General features: G+C 38.3%; 1 protein-coding gene across 6 annotated transcripts in view; it reads right to left on the bottom strand.

Annotated features, from left to right (window-relative positions):
- Window positions 1-24,097, bottom strand: part of Col14a1 (collagen type XIV alpha 1 chain) — a 247,379-nt gene that overhangs the window by 24,336 nt on the left and 198,946 nt on the right. For all 6 annotated transcript variants that reach the window (XM_058585704.1, XM_058585705.1, XM_046464979.2 and 3 more), the window contains exons 41-44: window positions 10,260-10,313; window positions 9,730-9,801; window positions 2,675-2,710; window positions 1,643-1,709 (exon numbers count right to left, since the gene is read on the bottom strand). In XM_058585704.1, coding sequence (XP_058441687.1) covers window positions 1,643-1,709; window positions 2,675-2,710; window positions 9,730-9,801; window positions 10,260-10,313 — 229 coding nt within the window. The remainder of the gene's footprint in view (window positions 1-1,642; window positions 1,710-2,674; window positions 2,711-9,729; window positions 9,802-10,259; window positions 10,314-24,097) is intronic.

Below are 24,097 nucleotides of genomic sequence, written 5' to 3'. Positions count from 1 at the left end.
CCAAGCTGTACTGACTGGCAGGGATTCCCTGTTTTACAGACGTGTTTAAAACTTTCTTGTCTCAACTCCCTGACTCTACTTCCTTGAAGTCATTCACAACAATGTGAGAATTCCTAAGGGAGAAAAATAAATTTTGAGCCCTCCATTTTTAAATAATCATATATTATAAAAGGCTTCATTTTTATTGTGGAATAAGGCAACAAATATTATGAAGTTTTCTTCATGTGATGGTCAGCAAGTCATGTAAGGTTTCTTATTATAATGGTCTATTCATATATGCTGTATTAAAATGAGAAACCTATGAAATAATGTAGGAGATGGGAGAGTTTTGAATGTATTCTACTCCAGAAGAGATTCAAGTTCAATTTCCCTTTTCTACGGTATTGGTTTTAAAGAACCTGTTTTGGCACAAAACTGAAACAGTATCATTTAACTGGTAAGTTGTTTCTCCTTATACATTTAATTTGGACACTCATTTAAATTAAATTGAGTTAAAATACAGGGAGCAAGACTCTGTGTCTTAAGATAGTAGATTTTGTCCTCAGTTTGTCCTGATATTTGTGTCTTAATGAAAGCTCTTCCAAGTTCATGAAGGGAGCTTCACTCCACGCCTTCCAGAGAGGGAGATCTCAGAACTCAGGTGGAAGTTTGGATCAGGCCATCAGGAGGCACTCCTTGGACATTTTCAGGGGTCTCCTGGCCTCACTCCCTAACTTTCCTGGATTAAAATAATTGTAACCCTGAGGCTGACAAGGTAGCCACTCTGCTAATGTTGGTCCTAGAGAAGGAGGGTATTCTCTGGGTGGGGTTTAGATGGCAGAGCTAGGCTAGAGCTGGGTGGGTTTCAAGGAATATTTTATCTTTACTCAGTTCTTCTGGAATTAAACAGATCACTTGGAAAAGAGAAGGGTCCACCAGTCTAGCAACCTTCTGGTTAAATTACTGAGATAATATATACAGTCGGTTGGCAGGAGCAACATGCAAAATGAAATACAGCCCCATTAAAAGGCGCAAGTTTAAAATAAAGACATAGTGTTTTAACAACTGTATTCCAGCATAATCTTTGGCACAAATCCCAAGTTTCCCATCCCATGTCATAACTACCCTGTCACTATGTGTGTGTGTGTGTGTGTATGTATGTATGTGTGTGTTGGTATAAAGTCTAAGGAATAAAGGGAAGGACTTTCACCTAACCAAAAGATAACAGATATAAAATAGGTAAAAAGGAGATATTGATTTAAATCTTGTGAATAAGAATCATGCGAATTAGTGTGAATCATCTTTATGAAGGTAGCCTCTGAAGACACAGTTTGGCAGCTTTCAAGTGCTGACACTTGAGAAGAAATCTATCTGTACAGCAACAAAGGAATATGAGATCTGACCTGTCAGTCATATTAAATCCACATGGGCAAACCCAGAGATCTTGGACTGATAACACAGGCAATTGGCTCCTGGACCATGGATGTTGAGCCAAGGGTAGTCTGTAAGGACATCTTAGATGGATCAGAAGTGGCCAACTGAAGCTCACAGAGTCTTCACCAACGAGTTTTCAAGGAGTTCTCCTGGGGCTCACAGTCACAGGAAAGACAAACTCCATGTGAACAGCAAGGGGGTAAAACCCGGTCAACTATGACACACTTACTCTGGATGAGCTGTTCGCATACTTGACGTGCCACTGCCCTCACCATGGCTTGAGACTGCAGGTCACCCTGGATGAGAGAAAAGCACACTTCTAAAGCACAGCCACATACCAGGTCTACCAGGATATGGATGACTTGACCCATTGTTCCCACCAGGGCTCTTAGGCTCCTAGCAACAAGACAGACTGACCACCACAGAGCAGTAGGCTACATGCACTCAGGGTTCAAGGTTCCTGAGAGTCCTTATTACATTAAAAAGTTCAACTCAGCATTTCTGGTCCCAGGTTCCAACAAATTTAATAGTTTTAAAACAAACCTATATATGTTTAATGCTTCATTTATATTTCTTTAGAGCTCATAAAATATAGCACTTTCTCAAGTAGTGGCTCTTTTGATACTAATAACAACTCAGAGGAAACACAATAAACCCATTTTATAGTTGAGCAGCATTAAACACATTGCCCAAGCTTCATGGAGGTAATCAGATGAGCCTAAAGACAGGGCTGTTTCTGTTATAGTCAATAACACAACTATATCAGCAACTGCACGATTTCTGAAAGAAGTCCCCTAAAATAAATTGATTTAAGTTTGGGGGCCAGTTCTTTAGTTCTATATCAGCTACTGTCTTCTTGGATGTCAATATTGGACCATCAAGAAAACAATTCAAAGCTATTATTTGGAATCTGTATAAACCTATATACTTTTGGGAGTTCTTCTACATCATTATATAATTTCCTTGTCAAATCCACTTTTGTGAATTAAATGAGTTTAATTCTGCCCATTTTATCCTTAAAGAATGGAGCCTAAGGTCATTGAACAAAAATGAAAATAGAAACTAGTTCTCCTGACCTCAAGTCCATGGGGCTGTTCCTACTGGGAAATGCGCTAACAACAACAGTCAGGAGCAGGGCAGAGGAAGGGAGAGAGATTGGTATAACAACAATGAGTAACCACGACGATATATGCAGTTCTTTCACAGGCTTAGGCAACAGCTTGTTCAACAGTTCCAGCCCCAAATAGCCAGAGAGACTTACCCGTTCTCCGCGTTCGCCTTTTGCTCCAGGAAGACCCTATACAAATGGAAAAAAAATAATCAAGTTAACTTATGATGCTGCTCAGCCAAAAGTAGTGGTAGTGCATCTTTTCTTATTTGATAAAGACATTTTTCTTAGCTTTGGCAAAAATAGTTATGCAACATCAAGAATAAAACAGACAGTGACCTATAATCCCACCAAACATAAACATTTACTCCCCCAGGCTTTTTATCTCCAGAAGAGATGTGGCATTTTGGGCTAAGAAATTGAAGTCATGCAACAATAATGTTTTGTAACCAATGTATTCACCAGAAAGGTCCTTTACATTTTTCTACACTGAACTCCATAGGTATGGAACCTTAAGGAGGTTTCATAACTAATTTCAGGAATCTCTTCTAACTAGTTAAACTGTTTAAATTTTTAAAAGAGCATCTTTAAAGAGAAAGGAAAAAAAATCTCCTCTCAACCTGAGAGTTCAAGTTCAAATAATATTAGGAAATCCCATAGTCTCTCTCTGCTTTTTGTCCAGCACAATGGCACACAATTCTCTCTAATTCTCTACAATAGAGGCACTCATATATACATGAGATCTCAGCTGAGTTATTGTTTAATAATGTGGCTAAGCTACTCTTTGACCCTAAAGAAATTTTTACAATTATTGTAAAAAGTTACTGGAAAAAAATGTCATGTTCAGTTTTTCTGCAAAGAAATCACACTTAAAATGCATAGCAAGTTTCTTCAGGATGTCATGTTTTTTTATTACTTGGCAATAGATACCACAAGAAATAGAAATTGATGAAAAATGCAAAGCATGTGCTTGAAAGAGAAGGAGTCCAACTTCTACAGGGAAAGTAGGTCCTTCTCAGCATGGGAGCTCCATAGGGCAGTCTGTGCCTGGCTGTGGACTTCTCTGTCCTCAGCTCCCAAGACTGCCTGAAACACGGCAGGCGCTCAAAAATATGTGTTCACCAAGTGAATGAATGCTTGAATTTTACTTCAAGTATGCATACCTAGCCAATTTATGTTTCGTTTCAACTACTTTGCTTGAAAAAAAAAAAAAGAGAAGAAAAATATTTAAGACACATTGCAGTGTAAGTTTCTAGAGCACTAGAAAAAGTGTTGATTCTGCTAAAAAAGATACTTAATTTCCATTATAAAAACTTTTTTGAAAAAACAAGATTTACATAGCACTCTTCCCATACCAGCTTCACTTCTCTTTTGGAAATGTACTGGTTGAGTCCTTTTCCCTTATGCCTTAGGTTTTCACAAATAGTAAGTCTCCAGAGAGGCAGCAATGTCCACTAGTATAGGTCCAGCTGGAGATTAGAGCTACTTATGTCACCACCAAGTAAGTCCTCAACAGAAATAGGCTTTTCAAGCACCAGATGCAAAACTAAAAGAAAAATCAGCAACACAAAATAAGCACACATTCCACATTTTAATATATTAAGACACTGCACATTCTAGTAATAAATAAGTTGCTTTTACTACATTCCAAGGTCTGCTCCAGTGCTTTCAGTTAACCCTTCTAACTGTCTTGTAAGATTATTCCCTTAAACCTTGAAATGCTCCTGCAAGATTAACTCATGTGTTCTTTATAACAGTGGTATGAAAGAGTATTTCCATTTTACACATTAGGAAAAGATGCACCAGGAACTTCACTATGCACCATGAGATGCACCATGACCTGTGGGAGGTCACGACATAAGAGAGACATGGAAGAGCAGAAAACAGAGCCCAAATTGAGGGATCCAGAATCCATGTACTTCAAGTACAAGCTACACTTTGCTGGAAGAAGGCACTAATTAGCACATCTGCTAGTCAATATCTTCCATTCCAGTGAAGATGATATTTTCCTAATTAAAACAAAATGAAACAAAACAAAAACAAGCAAACATACCATCCACCAAAACTAATTCTAGTAACTCAGAAATTGAGTCATTTTAAAAATCCATTTTACCTTCAATATTTTTTTTTGCATCAGTACAACTTTTGGTATTTCCATTGCTATGATTTATTATGTTGGCTTGTTTGAAAATGTTTCAAATTTAGAGAAAGAAATCACAGTGCCAAGCTGATTGTAAGGTCAATAGCAGCATCCACTATTGGCACTTTCTGGTAGATAGAGATGGAGCTGCTTAATTGGGCCTGAAATTCTTCAAATTCAGTCTCATGATGCCTATTATTAAGTAGCTAAAGGACATAGTAGGCAGTCTCAATGAAAGATCTTTTTAGCGAAATATGAGTATGGCAAGAAATTATTTTTTATTCCAACTTCTCTGACATCTTTCCTTTGATTTCTGCAAAGTCAAACAAAAACAAAATAAAAATTCCTGAGCAAGTGAAGGCCCATAACTCCACCAAGGTATGCTTTGAGGGAAAACACACAGTCCCTGCAGATGTAGGCAGGAAAAAGTGGCACATTTTCCTTTCATTTCAGGAACACTTGAAATGTAAAGAAAAGAGAATACAGTAGCTACATTCATAGATGCAAAGAATTTTAGCACTGGAAGGAAGAGAAATGATCTCATGGTCCAAGTTCCACATATTAAAGATGCCTGCTAAGCAAAACTGAAACCTCCTAGGCTGGCTTCAGAGGTCTTCAGAGACCCCTCATCTATAAGAATAATCTAATACTCCCCTGAACATCAGCCTAACTAAAACACAACACACAAATGTTCATTTCCTCTCACCCCACCCGCTCATTCTCTCATCTCTCCTTACATATGAAGTACTCTCTGTATCAGAGAGTGAGCTGAGGTCTAGAAAGATAAGCATGAAAAATTTCTGCCCTTAAGGAGCCATTACTGCTGTGCAAAGATAGACATCAACACTGGAGGAGATACCAACATCCTACGGAGGTGAGGGTGGCTTCCTACAAGGGGACACACACACACACTTAAAGTCAAAAAAACCTGGGGCTCACCAGATGGTGGCAGGAGAGCATCCCAGACAGCAAAAGCATCCCCCAAAACAAAAAAAATCACTGGACACAGAGGCATATATTTGGAGAGCTTGACACAGTTTGATGTGACTCAACTCTAAGTGAAGGGACAATGACAGAGTTAAAGTGGGAAAGGGCCATGGAGAAACCATGTGTACTACATTGAACATATGGGACCTGGCCTCTAGGGATTGGGGTCCACTGAGGAGAGTCGGGCCAGGGAATGACACATCAGAGTTGTCCTAAAGATGTCCATCAGCTAGGAGATGGACCAGGCCCCATTAGAGCTTCCTGCGATGGGATTGGTGGGGAATGACAAGGGCCTGAAATAAAACCAGGGTCGCCATGAGAGAGCTGAAATAAAAAACAACAACATGTGCAAACAACATGGGGCTCCTGTGTTTGCCTTGTGTTTTCCTCATCCCCATCCACGGAGGCCATCTGCCTGTCTTTGTGGGTGGGGATTCTACCCATATTTCAAGATCCCACTGAAATGGCTGCATCCTTCTGTAGCCCTTACACCACCCCCAGCTGAGGGCATTCTCTCCTCTCCTCTCCCCTCTCTCACTTCTCTCCTTCAATGGAACTTTCATAGAAAACTCCTGGTCTTTCCCTTGAGGCACTTCACATTTTCTGCCTTGTATTATAGCTTCTTATGTTAAAATGCCCTTCTCTCTAAACTTTCCAAGTGAAGGGACATTGACAGAGTTAAAGTGGGAAAGGGCCACTTTAACTCAATAGTCTTGGTCACCTCTTATACCCTTCATGACTCCCTCCTCTGCACCATGTAATCCTGCACACACTGAGCCTACTCATCACATATAAATGACTGATTTAGAGACCTGATGTTTAGAAAGGCTCGGTGGTTTCTTTAAGTGATGTGTCTCCCATAGTCAGATGGCCAGAGTCACATCTAGAACCCATGAATCCTGAATTCTAACACAGAACTTTTAAATGGCCTACCTATATTGAGATCAAGCTAAGCATCTGGCCCCAGCAGCAAGGATGCCCTTCTGTCATGACCCCCATCCTGCATTGCCCCACTGCAGGGAGGCACTGTATTCAAGCCGGTGCTTAAAAACTCAGCAACACTAATGCACATCTGTCCTTGGGAGCTGGCAGCTGGAGGCGGAATACAGGAAAGCAAGCATTTCTGGCACTCACTGTGGGAAGCATGTTGCTATTTTCAGTGGTACAGTCTGTCCCTCTTGGTCTCTTTCCCTCGCCTTCCTAGACAGACATCTACGGGAAATCAATGAAGGTCTCAGCACCGTGACACGGAGTCTGCTTTAGCACTGTTCCAGCCTGGCAACCAGCAGGCATGTGAGCAATGGCAGCCCCAGGCAGGGGAAAGCCTGGCTGGACAGTTCAGAGAACAACTTGCTCCTGATGGGAAATCCTACTGTGGATCCTCACCCAGTATCTATAGACCAAATGGTTTCCATCTCTGACAATTACTTTTCTGCTGATTTATAACAAAAATACCACCAACAAATGTTTTATTTATGAGCAAAAAAATACTGTTATTTTTGCAGTACTGGGCATTGAAACCAGACTTTCCATCACTGAGTTACATTCTCAAACTTTTTTTTATTTTTTGTTTTTAAGACAGGATATCACTAGAGTTTCTCTGGCTATCCCTCCAACTTGTGATCCTCCTGTTTCAACCTTCTGAGTAGCTGAGATTGTATGCCCAGCCAGGTATTTCTGTATGCCCCATATTTTGAGTCCAATTCTGCACCACAAGATGCCAGGTGAGTTCGTGAGGTGACGTTATACTTATTAATATATTCCAGGTCTTACTCTACCACTCCAAACCCCACTAAAACTCCCCCAGAAACCCCATCTCCTGCTCTTTATTCCTTAGCCCTTTCCTAGTCAATCCTTCTTGCATCAGGATCTTTGCTAGCTTAATTAAGGGAAACTAGTTTTAGGAGAAGCCAATAAGAACAAGAAGATCCCCTGGGGTACAAATATGTCTGTTTATTGCCTAACCAAGTTCAAGTGGTACTTTGGTATTTTTCTGGTTGTATTTCAGAATGCCTTGAAGTCTTTGCTAGCCTAATGTTTCCTATACCTTTCTTGGGCTACATATGAACTGCCTCTAACATTTATTTGACCAGAACCCGTTGGTCCCTAAGTACTGCTGACATATTCTGGAACTCTAGCTTCTAGAAGCACGGTTTATAAAGCAGACTGAAGCCTAGTAGCAGACAGAACATTTGTAAGTCTCTTTCCTAAAAACGAACAGCCTAGAATCAAATGAAATGATAAGCTTCTGATGAAATGATAACAGAGACTGTTTGTGTGTGTGTAAGTGCTCACATGAGGGTATCAGTGTATGTTTCTATGTACACAATCATGCTTAATAACATCTTTTTGGATTAAAAATAATAAAATGTCTGAAGATAAAGCTATCCAGTTTTCTTCTGTGACCTGATAGTTTGATTTAAAAAGAAGAGATGTAAAAGCATTTTGGACAACTACAATGCAGCTGGAATAAGTATACTGCTTTGGAAAGTGACTGCTAGGGATAGCACTTATTTTCAAATACAAGTTAGAATGTGTCTACTGAAATCCAGATGCATTTTTATGTGCATACCTTGTGTGTGTGTGTGAGTATGTTCCATGTGAATCATAGCCTTCAAAGGCCTCTGAGGATAAAACAATTTTATTGAAATGAGATTCAAGAATAAGCAGTAACAGGACTAACTGGTAGAGAGAGAAAGACAGGCACCTTCTGAATTAGAGCCAACACTTCTGTGAAGTCTTGTTCACCATGGCAGGCAGGAAAAAGCCCCTAAAAATGTTCACACTTAATCCCCAAACCTGTGAATGTGTCACCTTATGCAGCAAAAGGGACTTTGCAAATGGGATTTAGTTAAGGACTTGAGGATTATTTGAGAGATTATCTAAGATTATCTGGGTAGGCCGAGTGTAATCACTTAGGTTCTTAAAAGCAGGAACCTTTCCTCTGTGATCAGAGAGAGATGTGACTCTGGAGAAAGGGTCAGAGAGATGCAGACAGCACTGTCGGCTTTGAAGCTGGAAGTGGGCCATATGCCAAGGAATGTGGGCAGTGTTTAGAAGTCAGAAAGTCAAGGAATTAGACTCTTCCCTAGCGCCTCCAGAAAGGAAATACCAGCACCATGCTTTTAACCCAGTGAGACCAGGGCTAGACTTGTGACCTACAGACCAGTAAGACAGTAAATCTGTGTTGTTGCAAGCTGCTGAGATTGCAATAGTCCATTAAGAATCAATAGAAATCTAACCCATCACCTTTTTCTATCCTCATCCATCAGACTACACTGTGCCACAACCTCTCAGCATGTTTTCTGTAATACATGCCTGTACTTCATTTGCTTTCATTTATGGTCATGGACTTAGCACAACACAGATGATACCAGATTGCTAGTACCGATACCTAGAAGGAACTGCTTGCAAGTCACAGAAGATAGGAAGTGTAGCCTCGGAGGCCTCAGAATGCAATCACCTCATTTACAAATGAGGAAACAGATGTGTTCACTGGTCCTCCCTCCCATCCACATCTTACCCATCTTCCCGAACCCATCCCCTCACACTGTTTACATTTAAACACCAACTCAGGAGACAAGCAGCACAAAAATGGGAGGTAAGGAACTGGTCATTGTGCTTCCACTTATACCACTGATCATTTATGAGTATCTGTTTTAATGAAAAGTTTTGTCTTCCTGGTAGAATTTAGCAAAGCAAAATCTATTCCTACTTTCATTAAACCATGAATTCCTTGAGCTTTGTGTTTTTTTTCTCTTGGGAACCAGACTTGATTAACACCTAGATGTTGTACCAAATCCTTGCAAGGATAACATTGAGTTAACTTAGGCAAATACAGAATAGCAAGCAACAGAAACATAGAAGCAAAATCATGATTGATCATTCCATCAGGATTGTTTGACTATGGCCATGACATATGCACATCCCAAACTTAAATCTTTATTCTAGGAGCTTCTCCAGGTTCCTTTGTGGAATCCTAGAGTCCAATACTAAATAAATGTTTCTGACCAATGGAGGTGGCAGCAAATATAGACACAGAAATAATGTGGTGACTGATCAGCGACTGCTACAAACTCACCGGTGGCCCCAGGGCGCCTTGTGGTCCCATGCTGCCTGTGATCCCTGGGACTCCAGGGGCTCCAGGAATGCCCTAATAGAGAGGCAGGAAAATGGAACAAAGGTGAGGACTCACACATTCTCATCTATGACAGCCAACTTTCAAGCAAGGGTAACAAACACATGACAGCCCCCTACCCCTTATCATCAAGGCTTCTGAGCTCTGTTCATTTCCATTCCCAACTGCCAAAGATGGGAAGATATTAAGTCTCTACACTATTGGCCAGGTATGGTTCTTTCACATTCAAGCCTTACCTGTGTCGACTAAAAGATAAATCAATAAAGGTGGCAGTGTCTCAGAGATAGAATTATCAAGCCATATGGATATATTATTTTTAAAGGATGCTTTAAGGTGAGCTCTATACCAAGGGACAAGTTGTTATACCATAGGAGAGATGACTGTTGAGTGAAAGTTCTGACAGAAAGAAAATTCTCAAAAGAAACGAAATTACTTAAAGAAGAGTACACCTAGTAGTTTTTGGAAATACTTACAATGGGCCCTGGTGGTCCTGGAGGGCCAGAGGAACCATCCTTTCCAGGAAATCCCTGGGGAAAAGAAACACATTGTGTCAACTAAGGGGGTACTTTACATGACTTTCAGAATGGGCTCATCTAATTCTTTTTAATATCTGTGGTGGGTGGGAGGTGGAGTACCAAGGATTCACTCTGGACTACCAAGGATTCACTGTTTTCAAACTCTTCATGAGAATCATTCTTGGCAAGACCTTTGTGTCTGTTGGCTCCACAAAATTGTTCAGTGCAAGAATTTTGGGTGTAAAAAAAATGCCACTTATAAACTTAAACAGGAATTTGTTTCAAGAAAATGTTTTTATTAAACCATGCATAACAAATGAGGAGGATCAATTTTTTGTAGTTAATAACCAGACAAAATGATGAATTAGTGTCTTTCACGACCTAAGGTTCTTAAGCAAGGAATACCTATAAGAAACCTCTATTGCAACAGGAAAATTGCAATATTAAAAACTCCGCAACTCCAGGAGTAGACTGGGAGAGAAAATGAGAACAGGAGAAGCTTTCTACTCCAATGATATGGATCTGACATGGTGATGTCTGTCATCATGGGCTTACAAATGGAGACATGTGTGTTTCCATTCCATGCTGGAAGAGTGTAAGGCAGAAAGAAAATGATGGATGTTCTTTTTAAAAGCATCTTCCTAAGTTACTGGATATTTGTGTGTGTGTATGTGTGTGGGGGTTATGTGAGTATATAAGAGCTGGAATGACTTACTTAAATGATTTTAGTTCTTAATTGTGACTGCTGGATTTTCCAATGCAGTTACCATAAGATGAGGTCTTCAATCTAAATTTTATAATAAGTTCATAAAATTTTGTTCAAAACATTACCTCCTACTGCAAGGACAAATAGACTTTTCACAATGGGACTTGACTTCTATTGAAATCATCATTTCTCATCTAATATCAATTTAACTCTACCTCATCCAGTTTTCCTAATGCCTCTCTCAACTCCCTTTCTGACATCTCTCCAATCTTTTTATGAGCTGCTCTTTTCTTTATTTTACTTAGGAAAATGCATCTTCTTGGGGAACCTCACCCATATTCTCATTATCTCTCCCACCACAAAATGTCAAGTAAAAGATGGTAAAGGTCAGTGGAATGAGGACAGGAGACGCTGTGAGAGATGGCATGGAGCAGGGTAGGATGTCTGTATATGAAAAATGCTGGTTATAAAGGCTCTTTCATCACTTCAACCTCAGGCTTATATTCATCACTCCAGAGAAAGAAGAGAAAGCTAGAGCCCTCCTGCATTCCTGGCTTCCTTGGTCTTCCAGGGTACATTGCTTGGCTAGGTTTTGAAGCTTCCTCACAATTAGTTTGGAGCCACATGCCTGAATTCTGGCTAATACAAAGGGGCCACTTCCAATTCTAGCCATAAACATTTCCTTGAGTGATTTTCTACTTTCTTTTCCCCTTCCAAAGCAACTTTAGAAGTCACATGTTGAAGATAAGTGTGTTCCAAGAAAGACCCAAAGTCCCCGAATGACTGTGAGGAGCAGAAAAATGCCCTCCTTTCTCCTCCACCTAGCCTTGAGGACAGCACTGGACTGTCAACAAGCAATACAGTTTTATTTTATTTCATTCTATTTGATTGTATTGCTTTAGACCACTTAGAGGGCTGGGGTTGTAGCTCAGGTGGTAGAGCATTTGCCTAGCATGTGTGAGGCACTAGGTTTGATCCTCAATATCACATAAAAATAAATAAATAAAATAAAGGTATTGTGTCTATCTACAACTAAAAAAACCACTTAGATTTTAGGGTTATAGTGTTATCCAATATTGATATAAAAGCTAGGATTATTTTTCTTTGTGTTTTTTACTATTTCTGTTCTTTTGCTGTAGTAAAAAATAGTAATAAATCTGAGAAGTCTCCAGTGGTAAGCCCTGATACAGATTAAGTTACACACATACAAACTGCCTTGGATCTGCTAACGAAACAACAAAAGTTAATCTGACCTTAGTAGGGAAACAAAGTTATTATTTTATTTATTCATTTATTTTTTAAATAAATGAACTTTATTGGGGTGGGGGGTGCTGGGGATTGAACCAGGACCTTGTGCATGCAAGGCAGGCACTCTACCAACTGAGCTATATCCCCAGCCCTCAAAAAAAAAATCATTTCATAGGGAATTTAAATGTAGCATGTCCAGGAAGAAAGGCATATAGAAATCAGAATAGGTGAGAGATGAACAGAAATCTAGAACTCATTCTGTCCAAATCCCTCATACTCCAAGTAAGAAAACTTGGAGCCAAGAACAAGTTACGAAATCTAGCTGTCAAAAAAAAAACCTTTTTGATAACATATTCCTTTTTATTAGTTGAGTTTCTCATAAGAAAAAAAAATGGCCTTTGGACACATATTCAGTAAGTTAAGATAACATTTTTAAAAGGGCTTCTCTTGTTTCCTGTCTTAAATGTCTTCTAGCACAAGATAGGCAGGGAACATGCACCCACATGTGAGCCCACACATGACACCCAGCCACTGTGACTGCCCAGCAATCCAAACATCTTCCCTGACTGTTTCTAGGCCATGCCAGAAGGAAAAAAAATGCAAATACAAAGAGGGACAAACTTAATCACAGAGGGAGGAGAGCCATGACAGATTTTTTTAAAAGAAGCCTGCAGAAAATTACATTGTTCCAAGGAGGATGTACAGGAAATAACACATTGCACTCTTCTCCCCATTATGTGCAAAGGAGTTTAAAAAAGCAACATCGCTCTGTGCCCAGGGTCTATGATGACATTATAAGGACACTGCTATGAACAGGTTTCAGTTCACCTAATCTATAGACTCTGAGTGTTTCACCTGGAAGAGAAGATCATGTAATGTGTTCTTACCTAGGAGCTTAATTTGCAGTAGGAGGACCTAGTATTTTAAGACTTTTTTGTGTATATGTGGTGCTGGGTATCAATGGACCTAGTATTTTAATGGGAACAAATGCATCCTAAAAAAGATGTCTGCTCTGTGTTCTTTCACATCAGTATCCCCAGAAGTTGAAATTTCTACTTCCTATTTTTAGGGCAGAAATTATGTTATTCTTTCTTACATTTATAACACCTTCCTAGCACATTTTTTGGCATAAAATAGGTACTAATAAACATTTAACTTGAATAAAATTGAAGCTCCTAGAAGAAGTATTCTGCTTATCATGATAAATAAATCAATGTTTCTTGGAGATATGATGAGTATGGAAATGTATAGGGCAGGGGGAAATGCAGGCATCAATCCTCCTTGATCTGGAACCCTCTAAAAGAATGTAGGAAAGATATCAGGAATCGTCTAACCTCAGAAGCTAAAATTTTCATTTAGGTTGATAAAATGTAAAAAAAAAAAAAGATGTCTATATATTACTAATACATTAAAGCATTTAATATATTAAATTTAAAAGGGGCAGTTTCCAAGGAAACTGGAAATGGATTCTTGTGTAGCTGATTTATTGCAGGAGTGTTCTTGAAAGAAACTTGTAACAGTGAAAGAAGAAGGAGAGGACACAAGAATCCAGGTGGAGAAGTGAATTATCTCAAGTTTGTTCTCAGCCTGTGGCCATGAGAAGCTCTGGAGTATGAATTACAGATCAGAGTTGACCCATGGAAAGTCACTGTCCAGGGACAGATATGGCATTTCCAAGGGTGATTCTTTTGGGAAGGGGAAAATTGGCAGCAGTCAACATTCACAGAAGTTAGGGGTTGCTGCCAGATAAAGGGGATCTAATCAGGGTATCAACAGCATCCACTATAGTATATATTATTCTGGCACTTTTCTTCTTGGACCATCATAAACAATTGAACGATATTAGATATAAAAGTTCAAAAATAAAGGTAATCTTAAGTCTGCTGTGTATTATCTGTTTTCATCAACCCAAATTAAAATTTATGTGTTATAAAACATCATAACTGAGAGGATGTTAGCCTTAATGCTACAGTCAAAGCCATTTTCCCAAATTCTCCATATCCCTAGAAAATAAAAGAGGCTCCTATTTTGCAACTCATAAAATAATTTGATTTTTTTAACTTCTGGATTATACCAGTAAATTTATCTTTGAAATATTCTTCTCTGTAAGCTTCACATTAGTCACATAACTCAGAAATGCTTGCAGAACTACCTCCTGCTGGGTGTTCTGCTAGATTTTGGGTTAATGACAATGAAAAAGACAGTCACTTCCCAAGGAACACATAATTTTTCAAACAATGAAAAGAACCAACCTACAAGCTGCTATGATGGTAGATCAGAGAGTTCCATGAAAACATATGGGAAGAGCCATAACCCAGGCTTAGGGACACAGGGAAGTGTTCACAGAAGACATGGCATTTAAATCAACTGACTCAGGATGGGTGGATTCTGCTGTGATTTGAGTGTGTCCCCAGAATGCACGTGCTGGGCTATACGACCTTTAAGAAAGGTGCCCTCATGACTGGATGGATGTTGTTGTCATGAGAATGGGCTTGGTAGAAAGCCAGTTTGACCCTCTCCTGCTTTCTTGCTTCCTACACAACGCCTTGTGCCATGTTATGACACAGCAAGAATCAGATGCACCGCCTCAGTTATGAACTTTAGAGTCTCTATCACCATGACCCAATAAATTTTGCTCTTTATAAATCCCCTAGTCTTAAGTGTTCAATTGTAGCAGTATAGAATGGACAAAGACACACTCATTGCACGGGTCTCCCTCCTTAGGTACCACTGTGTTCCTGCACGGCAGCAGATGCTGGGCAAGTGGGTTAACTCCTACATAGGCTCAGGCCCCATTTCTCACCTCTTCATCCCTAAGTGAGCAGCAATAGCAGAAACTTTTTATATAAAAGCAAAGAACTTGGTGAAAAGAAATTTTTGGTAAAGTGTGCAATTTAGAAAAATATGTGCAGTTTTATAAAGAAAAATAATTGGCAGATTCTAGCTTTATGACATAGTAGAACTGCAACCAAAGTTTACAAAATATTTTTCAACTATTAACAGAGAAAAATGTGTTCAGATTTCCCCAAACTTTCCTTTATCTATAAAATTTCCTTTTCATAGCAGAAAGCAATCTGAGAAGTGTGTTTATGAATTAAGTATCCTCATAAAAAGCAGAAATCCTTAGTTAAGTAACAGAATGAATATTTGGAAATAGAAATTTTATAAGCATAAGATGGGAATGCACTTAAGCTGACAAATATGTATTTTTAAAGTGCATGAAATCAGCCACACACAGGGATGTATTATAACACCAACAGCTCCAGTATTTTTTTCCCTTTTTGGTATTCCCACCTCAAAATATTAATATACACCCATATCCCACATTAAAAATAATTCTCCTATAAAAACTTAAAAGGATTTTTATAATTTATATTTTAAAACATTTGGCTATGAGTACATTAGTTAGTTATGGTTGGCTATAATTTGTTAGCAAAACAAAATTTACCTATAATTTACTTTCAAAATTACTAATGTTCTAATAAACACTAAATGTACATATGGCTGAAACTGGCAAGGTGGTGTTTTATAAACATTTAATTAAACATTTATTAATTCCAATTTTCAGTTTTATTTTCCATACTCTAGAGTAAATATATATGTTTTTTTCAAGTTTCAAAAAATTTTTGTAGGCTTTTTTTTTTTTGTAGGCTCTTAGAAAGTTTATGGTTTCTAGGTTCTGTGCCTATATCATCTGAAGGATAAAACCCACCTTCCCATTACTAGTGTTGCAACTGAGATTGAAGTCAGCAGCCAACACACTATGTCTGTGGTATTAGAAATAGCAGGCAAAACTCCTTACTCAATCACCCTTGCCTTCTCTGAAGCCTACAATGGATACGAGCTTCAACATTCTGGAACACGGCCAATTGTGAAGGTCCTTCAACTGGTGGAGTGAGATCTGCAAGCAGCTGGAATTTGAAGAGTTGGTGGAAAGGGGCCAGACTCAAGTAGCAAGGGCTACAGAAATACTTGAAGAAACCCCTGATGCATAATTGCAAAACTGTGGTGTGACTCTGGACTGCTGTGAGCAGACCAGTGTGGCAGTCAGCCAGCAGAAGTGAGGCTGCTACTTGTTGTACAGGATTAAGACCAACACCAAATTAAGAGGCCAAGCAGCAAACAGAGCCTGCAAACACTGATCCAGGCCAAAGATCCAGGATTGATCCTTATGTATGATAACATGTTGGGTCTCACTAAGGAATTTGCAGTAACACAAAGGCACATACATTAAACATGTATGTATAGGGTACGTGTGTGTATGTGATATTTATATACAACTTAAATAGATATATAAAATATAAACATAGATATTTTTAGTGATCAGTAGTGATGATTTAAGAGAATTAAAGTAAAATTAAAACACAAACATCAATCATATTCCACCAAAGAAATTACTTTGACATACAATAGTTCTTACACAATATATTAGCCAGTGATTCCAAAACCTAGTTGATAATCAGAATCATTCAGCTTTTTAAAACTATGCATTCCTAAGTCATGCCTAAGACTATCTCTATCTGAATCTCTGAGGTTGAAGTCCAAGAATCTGTATATTAAAAAAGCAAAAAAACACAACAAGCTCCTGACATAAGTGGTAGAATTGCTGATTTTCAAATATAAAATATCTGGCCAGATCTTCAAGGACAGAATTAAGACTAGAATGTAAAGTAGATGTTATTTTTGCTATTCCTATAGCCCAATGGATGTTTCTTTTATTCATATTTTTATTGGTGTATTGTAGTTTTACATAATGATGGGATTCATTGTCACATATTCATATATGCCTACAACATAACAGAATGCAATATTATTCCCCAGTGTTTCTCTCCCCCTTCTCCAGGTCCCTTTCCTCTTATTCTACTGCTCTCCCTTTGATTTATATTAGACCTGCCCACCCCACCTTTCCTTTTCTTTTTCCTCTACCTTCCACATATGAGAGAAAACATATGACCGTTGACTTTCTGAATTTGGCTTATTTTGCTTAGCATAATATTCTCAAGTTCCTTCCATTTTCCTGAAAATATCATAATTTTCATTCTTCTTTATGGCTGAATAAAACTCGTGTGTGTGTGTGTGTGTGTGTGTGTTCTCTTTATCCATTCATAATTGACAGCCTTCAAGTCTGGTCTCATAGTTTGGCTATTGTGAATTGTGCTGCTATAAAAACAGGTACACATGTATTCTATAATATAGTAATTTTAGTTATTTAAGATACTAAAGAATTTAATGATCTTTGGGGGAAATTCCATAATGATTACCATAGTGATTGTACTAATTTACAGTCTCACCAAGAGAGTAAAATGTGTCGCCTACCCCTATATGTCATGGGTGTTGATCCTACATTTTTTTCTCCATATTCTCTTCAGCATTTATTATTGTTTGCATTCTTGATGGCTGCCGTTCTAACTGGAGTGAGATGAAGTCTCAGTAGTTTTGATTTGCATTTCCCTAACTGCTAATAATATTGAACATTTTTTTCATATATTTGTTGGAAATTTATATTTCTTCTTTTCAGAAGTGTATGTTTAGTTCATTTTTCCATCTTTAAATTGGGTTATTTGCTTTTCAGGTGTTTGAATTCTTTATGTATTCTGGATATAACAAAGATTTTCTCCAATTCTGTATGTTCTCTCTTCACATTCTTAATTATTTTCTTTGGTGTGCAGAAGATTTTTAAATTTGATGCCTTTCTATTTATTAACTCTTGGAATTATTTCCTGAGATTTAGGGATCTTATTGAGAAAACTGCTGCCTACACCTACATGTTGTGGGTGTTGATCCTACATTTTCCTGTGAGAATTACATAGTTTCTGGTCTAATTTCTTCATCTTTGATACATTTTGATTTGACTTTTGTGTAGGGTGAGAGAGAAGTATCTAGTCTCACTTTTTCTACATATGAATAACCAGTTTTCCCAGAACTATTTCTTTAAAAGTCTATCTTTTCTCCAAAGTATGTTTTTGGCACCTTTGCCAAGGGTCAGACAACAGGATCAGGTGTGTTGTCCCTGTGTCTTCTCTTCTCTGCCATTGGTCTCTATATCTGTTTTTATGTCAGTACCATGCAATTTTTGTTACTGTAGCTGTGTCATATAATTTGATGTCAGGTATTGTGATGCTTCCAGCATTGCTTTTTTTTTTTGGCTTAGAGTTTCTTTAGCTATTTTGGGTCTTTTGTAATTCCAAATGAATTTTAGAACTGTTTATCTTTTTCCAGTTCTGTGAAGAATGTCATTGGTATTTTACTAGGGAGTGCGTGGAACCTGTATATTTCTTTTGGTAGTCTGGCCATTTTAACAATATTAGTTTTGCCTATCCATGAACATGGGAGGTCTTTCCATCTTCTGTGTCTTCTTCAATTTGTTTCATCAACATTCTATAGTCTTCATTGTAGAGGTCTTTCATCTCCTAGGTTAGATTTACTTCTAGGGTTTTTTGTTTGTTTGGTTTTGTTTGGTTTGTTTGTTTGTTTTGAGGTTATTGGGAATGAGGTTGCTTTCCTTATATTTTTCTCAGCAGAATAATCATTGGTATACAAGAAAGCTGTTGATTTTGTAGGCTGCTACTTTGTTGTATTTGTTTATTAGCTCTATCAGTCTTCTGATGGAGCTTTTTGGATCTTCTAAGTATAGAATCATATCATCTGCAAATATTGACAACTTAACTTCTTTATTTTCCATTTTTATCCTTATTTCCTTCTCTTATTTAGTTGTTATGGCTTGTTTCTAGGACTACAGTGGGTAGGAATGGTGAAAATGGACATCTCGTTATATTGTAGATTTTAAAGGAAGCAGTTTCAACTCTTTCCCATTCACTATGATGTTGGCCTTGGGTTTGTTTTATAAAACTTTTTTGATGTTGTGGTAGGTTCTTTCTATCCTTAGATTTTTCAGTGTTTTTTGTAAGTCATGAATTTGATTTAAATCATAAATCAAAAACTTTCTTTACTTCTACTGGGATGACTATGTGATTTTGTCCTTAATTACATTTATGTGGTGAATTACATTTATTAACTGCATATGTTAAACTATCCTTGCAACCCCGTAATAAAACCAACTTGGTCATGATGTACCATCTTCTTAATATGCTGTCAAATACAATTTGCTAATATTTTATGGAGGATTTTTGCATATAAGTTCATTAGGGATATCGGTCTTTAGTTTTCTTTTCTTGATGTGTTTGGGAGGAGGGTTTCCTGGCTTCAAAGAAAGACTTTGGAAATCTTCCATCCTTTTCTATTTCACGGAATAATCAGGAGCACTGGCATTAGTTCTTATTTAAAAGTCTGGTAGAATTCAGCTGAGAATACATCTGGTCCTGGGTTTTGCTTTTTTGAAAGGCTTTTTATTACTGCTTCTATCTCACTGCTAGTTATTAGTCTGTTTAGGTTTTCTATGTCCTCTCAACTCAATTTTGGCAGGTCGTGTATATCCATTTCCTCTAGGTTTTCCAATTTGTTAGAGTATAAGTTTTCAAAATAGTCCCTAATGACCTTCTGAATTTCTGTTATGTCTGTGGTGGTTTCTCCTTTTTTCATCTCTAGTTGCAGTAGAAGTATCTTTAAAGCTAGTAAGAACATGGAACTAAAGGCTCTAGGAGCTGTGCCCTTCTAAGATGTGCACGGATTTGCTCCTATCTAGGTAAAGGTACAGTGATCAAAGAACTGTGTTTTTATTGGTGAAGCATCAATTTCTACTTAAGTAAAAAAATTATTTTGTGGAAAGAAAGAGTGTGGTGTTAGAAGTCTGACACTTCCTAGCATTCCAGTTCCTTCAACTTTGTGAGTTTCAGGTTCTTTGTCTGTAAAGTGAGGATAACAGTGCCTAGTGTTTGTGGTTATCCTGAGCATTAATGAACATGACTCTTGCAAAGCACTTTCACATATTCAATACTTAATGGCTATGGTTGCAGCTGTTTTTATTAAAATAATCTGTCAAGTCCCAATTGAATATACTATTACCACTGCTGTGACTGAATGGATTTTTTCCTGGGATTTTATAAAAAATCCATCTAGACTCACAAAGGAAAAAAAAATCAAATCATTTTCACAAGTTTCATGATAGAATCTTACATTTCCTTTTCTGAAGGAGGAAGACACTCAAGAGGATAATAATCACGAATCTCAGTATTTCACAAAATATCCTGTAGAAGAATCTCTCATTATTGCCTAACACTTATGATAGGAATAAAATCCAAATAGTTGACTCAGGCTCAATTTCTCAAGTACACTTTAAGTCCTTCTCACTTTTAATGTAATGGGACATTCAGTACAATATGGCCTTTGTGTATATCATACCCACATAATTAGCAAGCATGTTTCAAGTGTCTTTTCAAGGCAGAATCCAAGAAAATATTTTAGAAAACCAAACTTGCATTTTTTAGACATTTTTTTTTACAAACTTCTAAAGCCACTTAATATATCAAGTATAGGCATTATAAAATGTTCTGGCTCACTAGGTTTACCTTAAAAATAGTGAACACTACTAACATACCTAAAATAACATTTCATGTGGAAATGCTTTATATAAATTAATCTTCGCAACAACCCTATATAGTCAAATATTATATTTTTCTGTTTACAACCAAGGAAAGTGTCTTGGAAACAGTAAGTAACTAGTCCAGTGTCATGAGCCAGAGTTTAAGCCCAGGACTGGCTAGGAGTGAAGTCTATGCCATTCCCCACAGGACCATTCTGCTCCTCGGTAACCTCATGGGTTCAGCAGCATCCAGATGCAGAATACTTTCCACAGTATTTCATCTTTTATAGATGAGGAAGGCAGGCTGTGGTTATGGCATAGGTATGCAGGGAGCAGTAACCTGGGGGCAAAGAAGCACCCGAACTAAGCTTACTTGTAAGTTAGAAGCTAGCATCCTATGCCTTCCAGTACAATATTTTGGTTTTCTAAAATATTTTCTTGGATTCTGCCTTGAAAAGACACTTGAAACATGCTTACTAATTATGTGGGTTTGATATACACAAAGGCCATACTGTACGAGTGCCTTCCAGATGCTATAAAAACAAATCTCTTTATGACTTCTATTTCTCCTCTCTCTGACTTCATAAAGAAATTTCAGGAATTGGAAATTAAACATGATTTTAAAGCATCTATTGGGATTACTGGCCAGATAATTGGTAGTAACCCTCAGAAGTAGAAAGGCAGTTGGTTTTTATTTTATTTTATTTTTTTACAGTTATCTATTGATTGATCGTTCAATCGATCATGTTGTCTGTTCTTTCTGGTTTCCCTAAGGACCATCTGGATGTCTAAGGTGGAGGCTGCAAAGTCCAACATATACCAGAAGAACTCAGAAATCATAAGAGAGGCCCCGAGCTCACAGACACCAAGAGAGAGAAAGGAGATAAGAGGGAAATGACAAGATTTACAGCAGAAAAGAAAGATAAGACCAGAATGGTTTTAGTTGCAATAACTGGGAATGAACCCTGGACACAGAAATGCATTTAGAAGTTAAATGTGAACATGCTTTGTTGTTCAGTGTGGCCTGCACAGTGGTCTTTTGGCTTCCCAGCCAGAGGCGGAAATTTGTTGGGTGAAGAGGTCCAGCTTGGGCTGGACTTGCTTATGGCCTCAGGCCGAGCTGAATAAGAGCTGCCTCTTAGAATCCAAGATTCCCCTTGGGAAAAGCCAGAATCAGCTAGAAATATTCAAAGAGGAGATGTTTCACCTTCTCTTATTACTTGCTAAGATCTCCCATCTTTCAGGTAAATTCCAGTGTAACACTGGCACCGGCTTCTGAAAAGAGGTGCTCACTTTTCCCGAGTTAACACTCAGGGTGATGGTGCCAGGCTTTGCCCCTGAGTTCTTGCCATTAACACGAGAAGGAAAAGATTTAAAAAGAAAGATTGTGCAGTAAGGAATAGTGGCCTGCCACCACTGCCAGTGCAGACCCTCCCTTGGTGACTCTCCAAGGAGCAGAAGCACTCACTGGATGTCACCAAGCGTTCTTTGCAGCTCCTTCCTTCTGTGCCTAGAGTAGGCTTTGCTCACACAGGATCAAGGGAAATGAAGTACTGCTCAGTGATCTCAGTTCTGACAGTGAAGGGGGAAAAACAGCTTTGCTTCCTTATTTCCTGGAGAAAGCCTTCCTTGGAAATTTTCTGGAAGGTACTTTGCAGAAGCAAGACTCATCATTCTGCTAGTGCTCAGTCTGTGCTATGCCACAGTTCCTGCCATTGGGCTTAGAGGCCTAAGGCAGAGCATGAGTAATCCTGAGGTGTTTGTTCTTAGCACTCTTAGCAGCCTGATCAGGGAGACCTGTCCCTTCAGCAGAGCATGTCTTCTGTGGTGGTTCTCATCTTAGCTCTGTTCACCCCCATTAAAGTTGGCCCCACGCCTTCTGCCTTACAACCCCACCTCAGTATCTATCTTATTGTTTTTGAATTTTACTATACTTAAGCCCTCTAATCACTTGACTAAACAAGACTGAATAAGAGTGTTTTCATACAGCCTTCCCTCATTTCTTCTTTAGAATCCGTGAGAAGACCCATTTGTTTTTCTGGCCCAGGGGAACAGTCATGCTCTACACCCAACCCCATCCTCCCATCTCCTCCAGGGAGTTGGTCTGCAAATTATTTCCTTTAACTATTGAAATTATCTCCTCTTCACTATTCTCTGCAGTCAATAATGAGCAACTCTTTGCAGACTGAGTGTAGTCAATGGCACGTTATAGTTAAGATTATATGTGTATCAGTTAAGATATGGCTAATTGAAAACTATGTGTGGTCCAGGCAGAGCTGTCTGTTGTACATTTCCAGCCTTCCATTTTGTGTGGATGGCATCCCCTCAAGATGTGTACCAGAATGGTGTTGCCATCAAATATCTTTTCTAAAACAATAACCACCAGATTTATGCAATCTTTTTATTTTAAATGTGGCCCTATAATAAATGAATATCCTCTGAAAACCATATTTTAAAAGGAAGCCCATTCCTATCCAAGTATTCAAAGTAGAAATTAGACACACCCTCAAAGTTTTATTTCTAGATTGAGGGAGAGAGGAAAATAAAATCCAAGATATCTTATCACTTTATTACAGCTCTAAGACTTTAATCCTATAGGAGAACACAACATGTTTGGAGGAATAGCAAAATATTTATAAGAACTCTGTGTTGGTATATTGATTTTAAAAGAAAGAATTCTAAAACCAAATGATTCAAACACCAATCTAACATGTTTAATTTGGGAGTTCTTTGCCAACACTGTGCTCTACGCATAGATAAATCAAATAAACTCACTCAACCAAATCTTTGGACTTGCCGTTTTCAGACCTTCAGGAACCACGAAGGAATCTAGGTGTGTAACCACACAGGATCTTAACTAAAGCTCCGTGCCAGGGTGTATAAATATTTCTAGACACTCCCTCCACATGTGCAAAAGCCCTACATAAATCTGACTTTCACAGAATGACTTTTTTAGACATTCACCTAGACATGTTTTACATGCTAATTCCATTGGATGAACAGAGACTACTATGAGATTTTAGGCAAATGAAAGTTTCATATTAAAAAAATGGAAAGGGACTTAAGAGCCTATACCTACATTTCCATAGGAAAAAATAAATTTCCATATTTTTGAGCAGCATAGTTGCCCTGACCTAAAGGCAGGCTTTGAGCAGAGAATTAATTGAGTATTCCTTGCAACTGTTTGCTAGCCTCATGAATATTGAACTGAAACCCCCAGTGAACACCAAATGTGTTATTTGCTGGCTCTAAGTGGTTGCCATTCTCTATAATTCAGTCTTGTTAGAAACTGTGGAGCTGTTGAAACATGTGTAAACATGTGGCAGATTAAGAAGATGGTCCTTCCCTCCCTTGATGAAAATT

Source organism: Marmota monax, unplaced genomic scaffold (assembly GCF_021218885.2).
Source record: "Marmota monax isolate L192 unplaced genomic scaffold, Marmota_monax_Labrador192_F-V1.1 WCK01_AAM20220418_F8-fsc00003, whole genome shotgun sequence".
Classification (NCBI taxonomy): Eukaryota; Metazoa; Chordata; class Mammalia; order Rodentia; family Sciuridae; genus Marmota; species Marmota monax.
The sequence above is the reverse complement of the archived record's forward strand: the minus strand, read 5'-3'. Positions and strand labels throughout refer to the sequence as shown.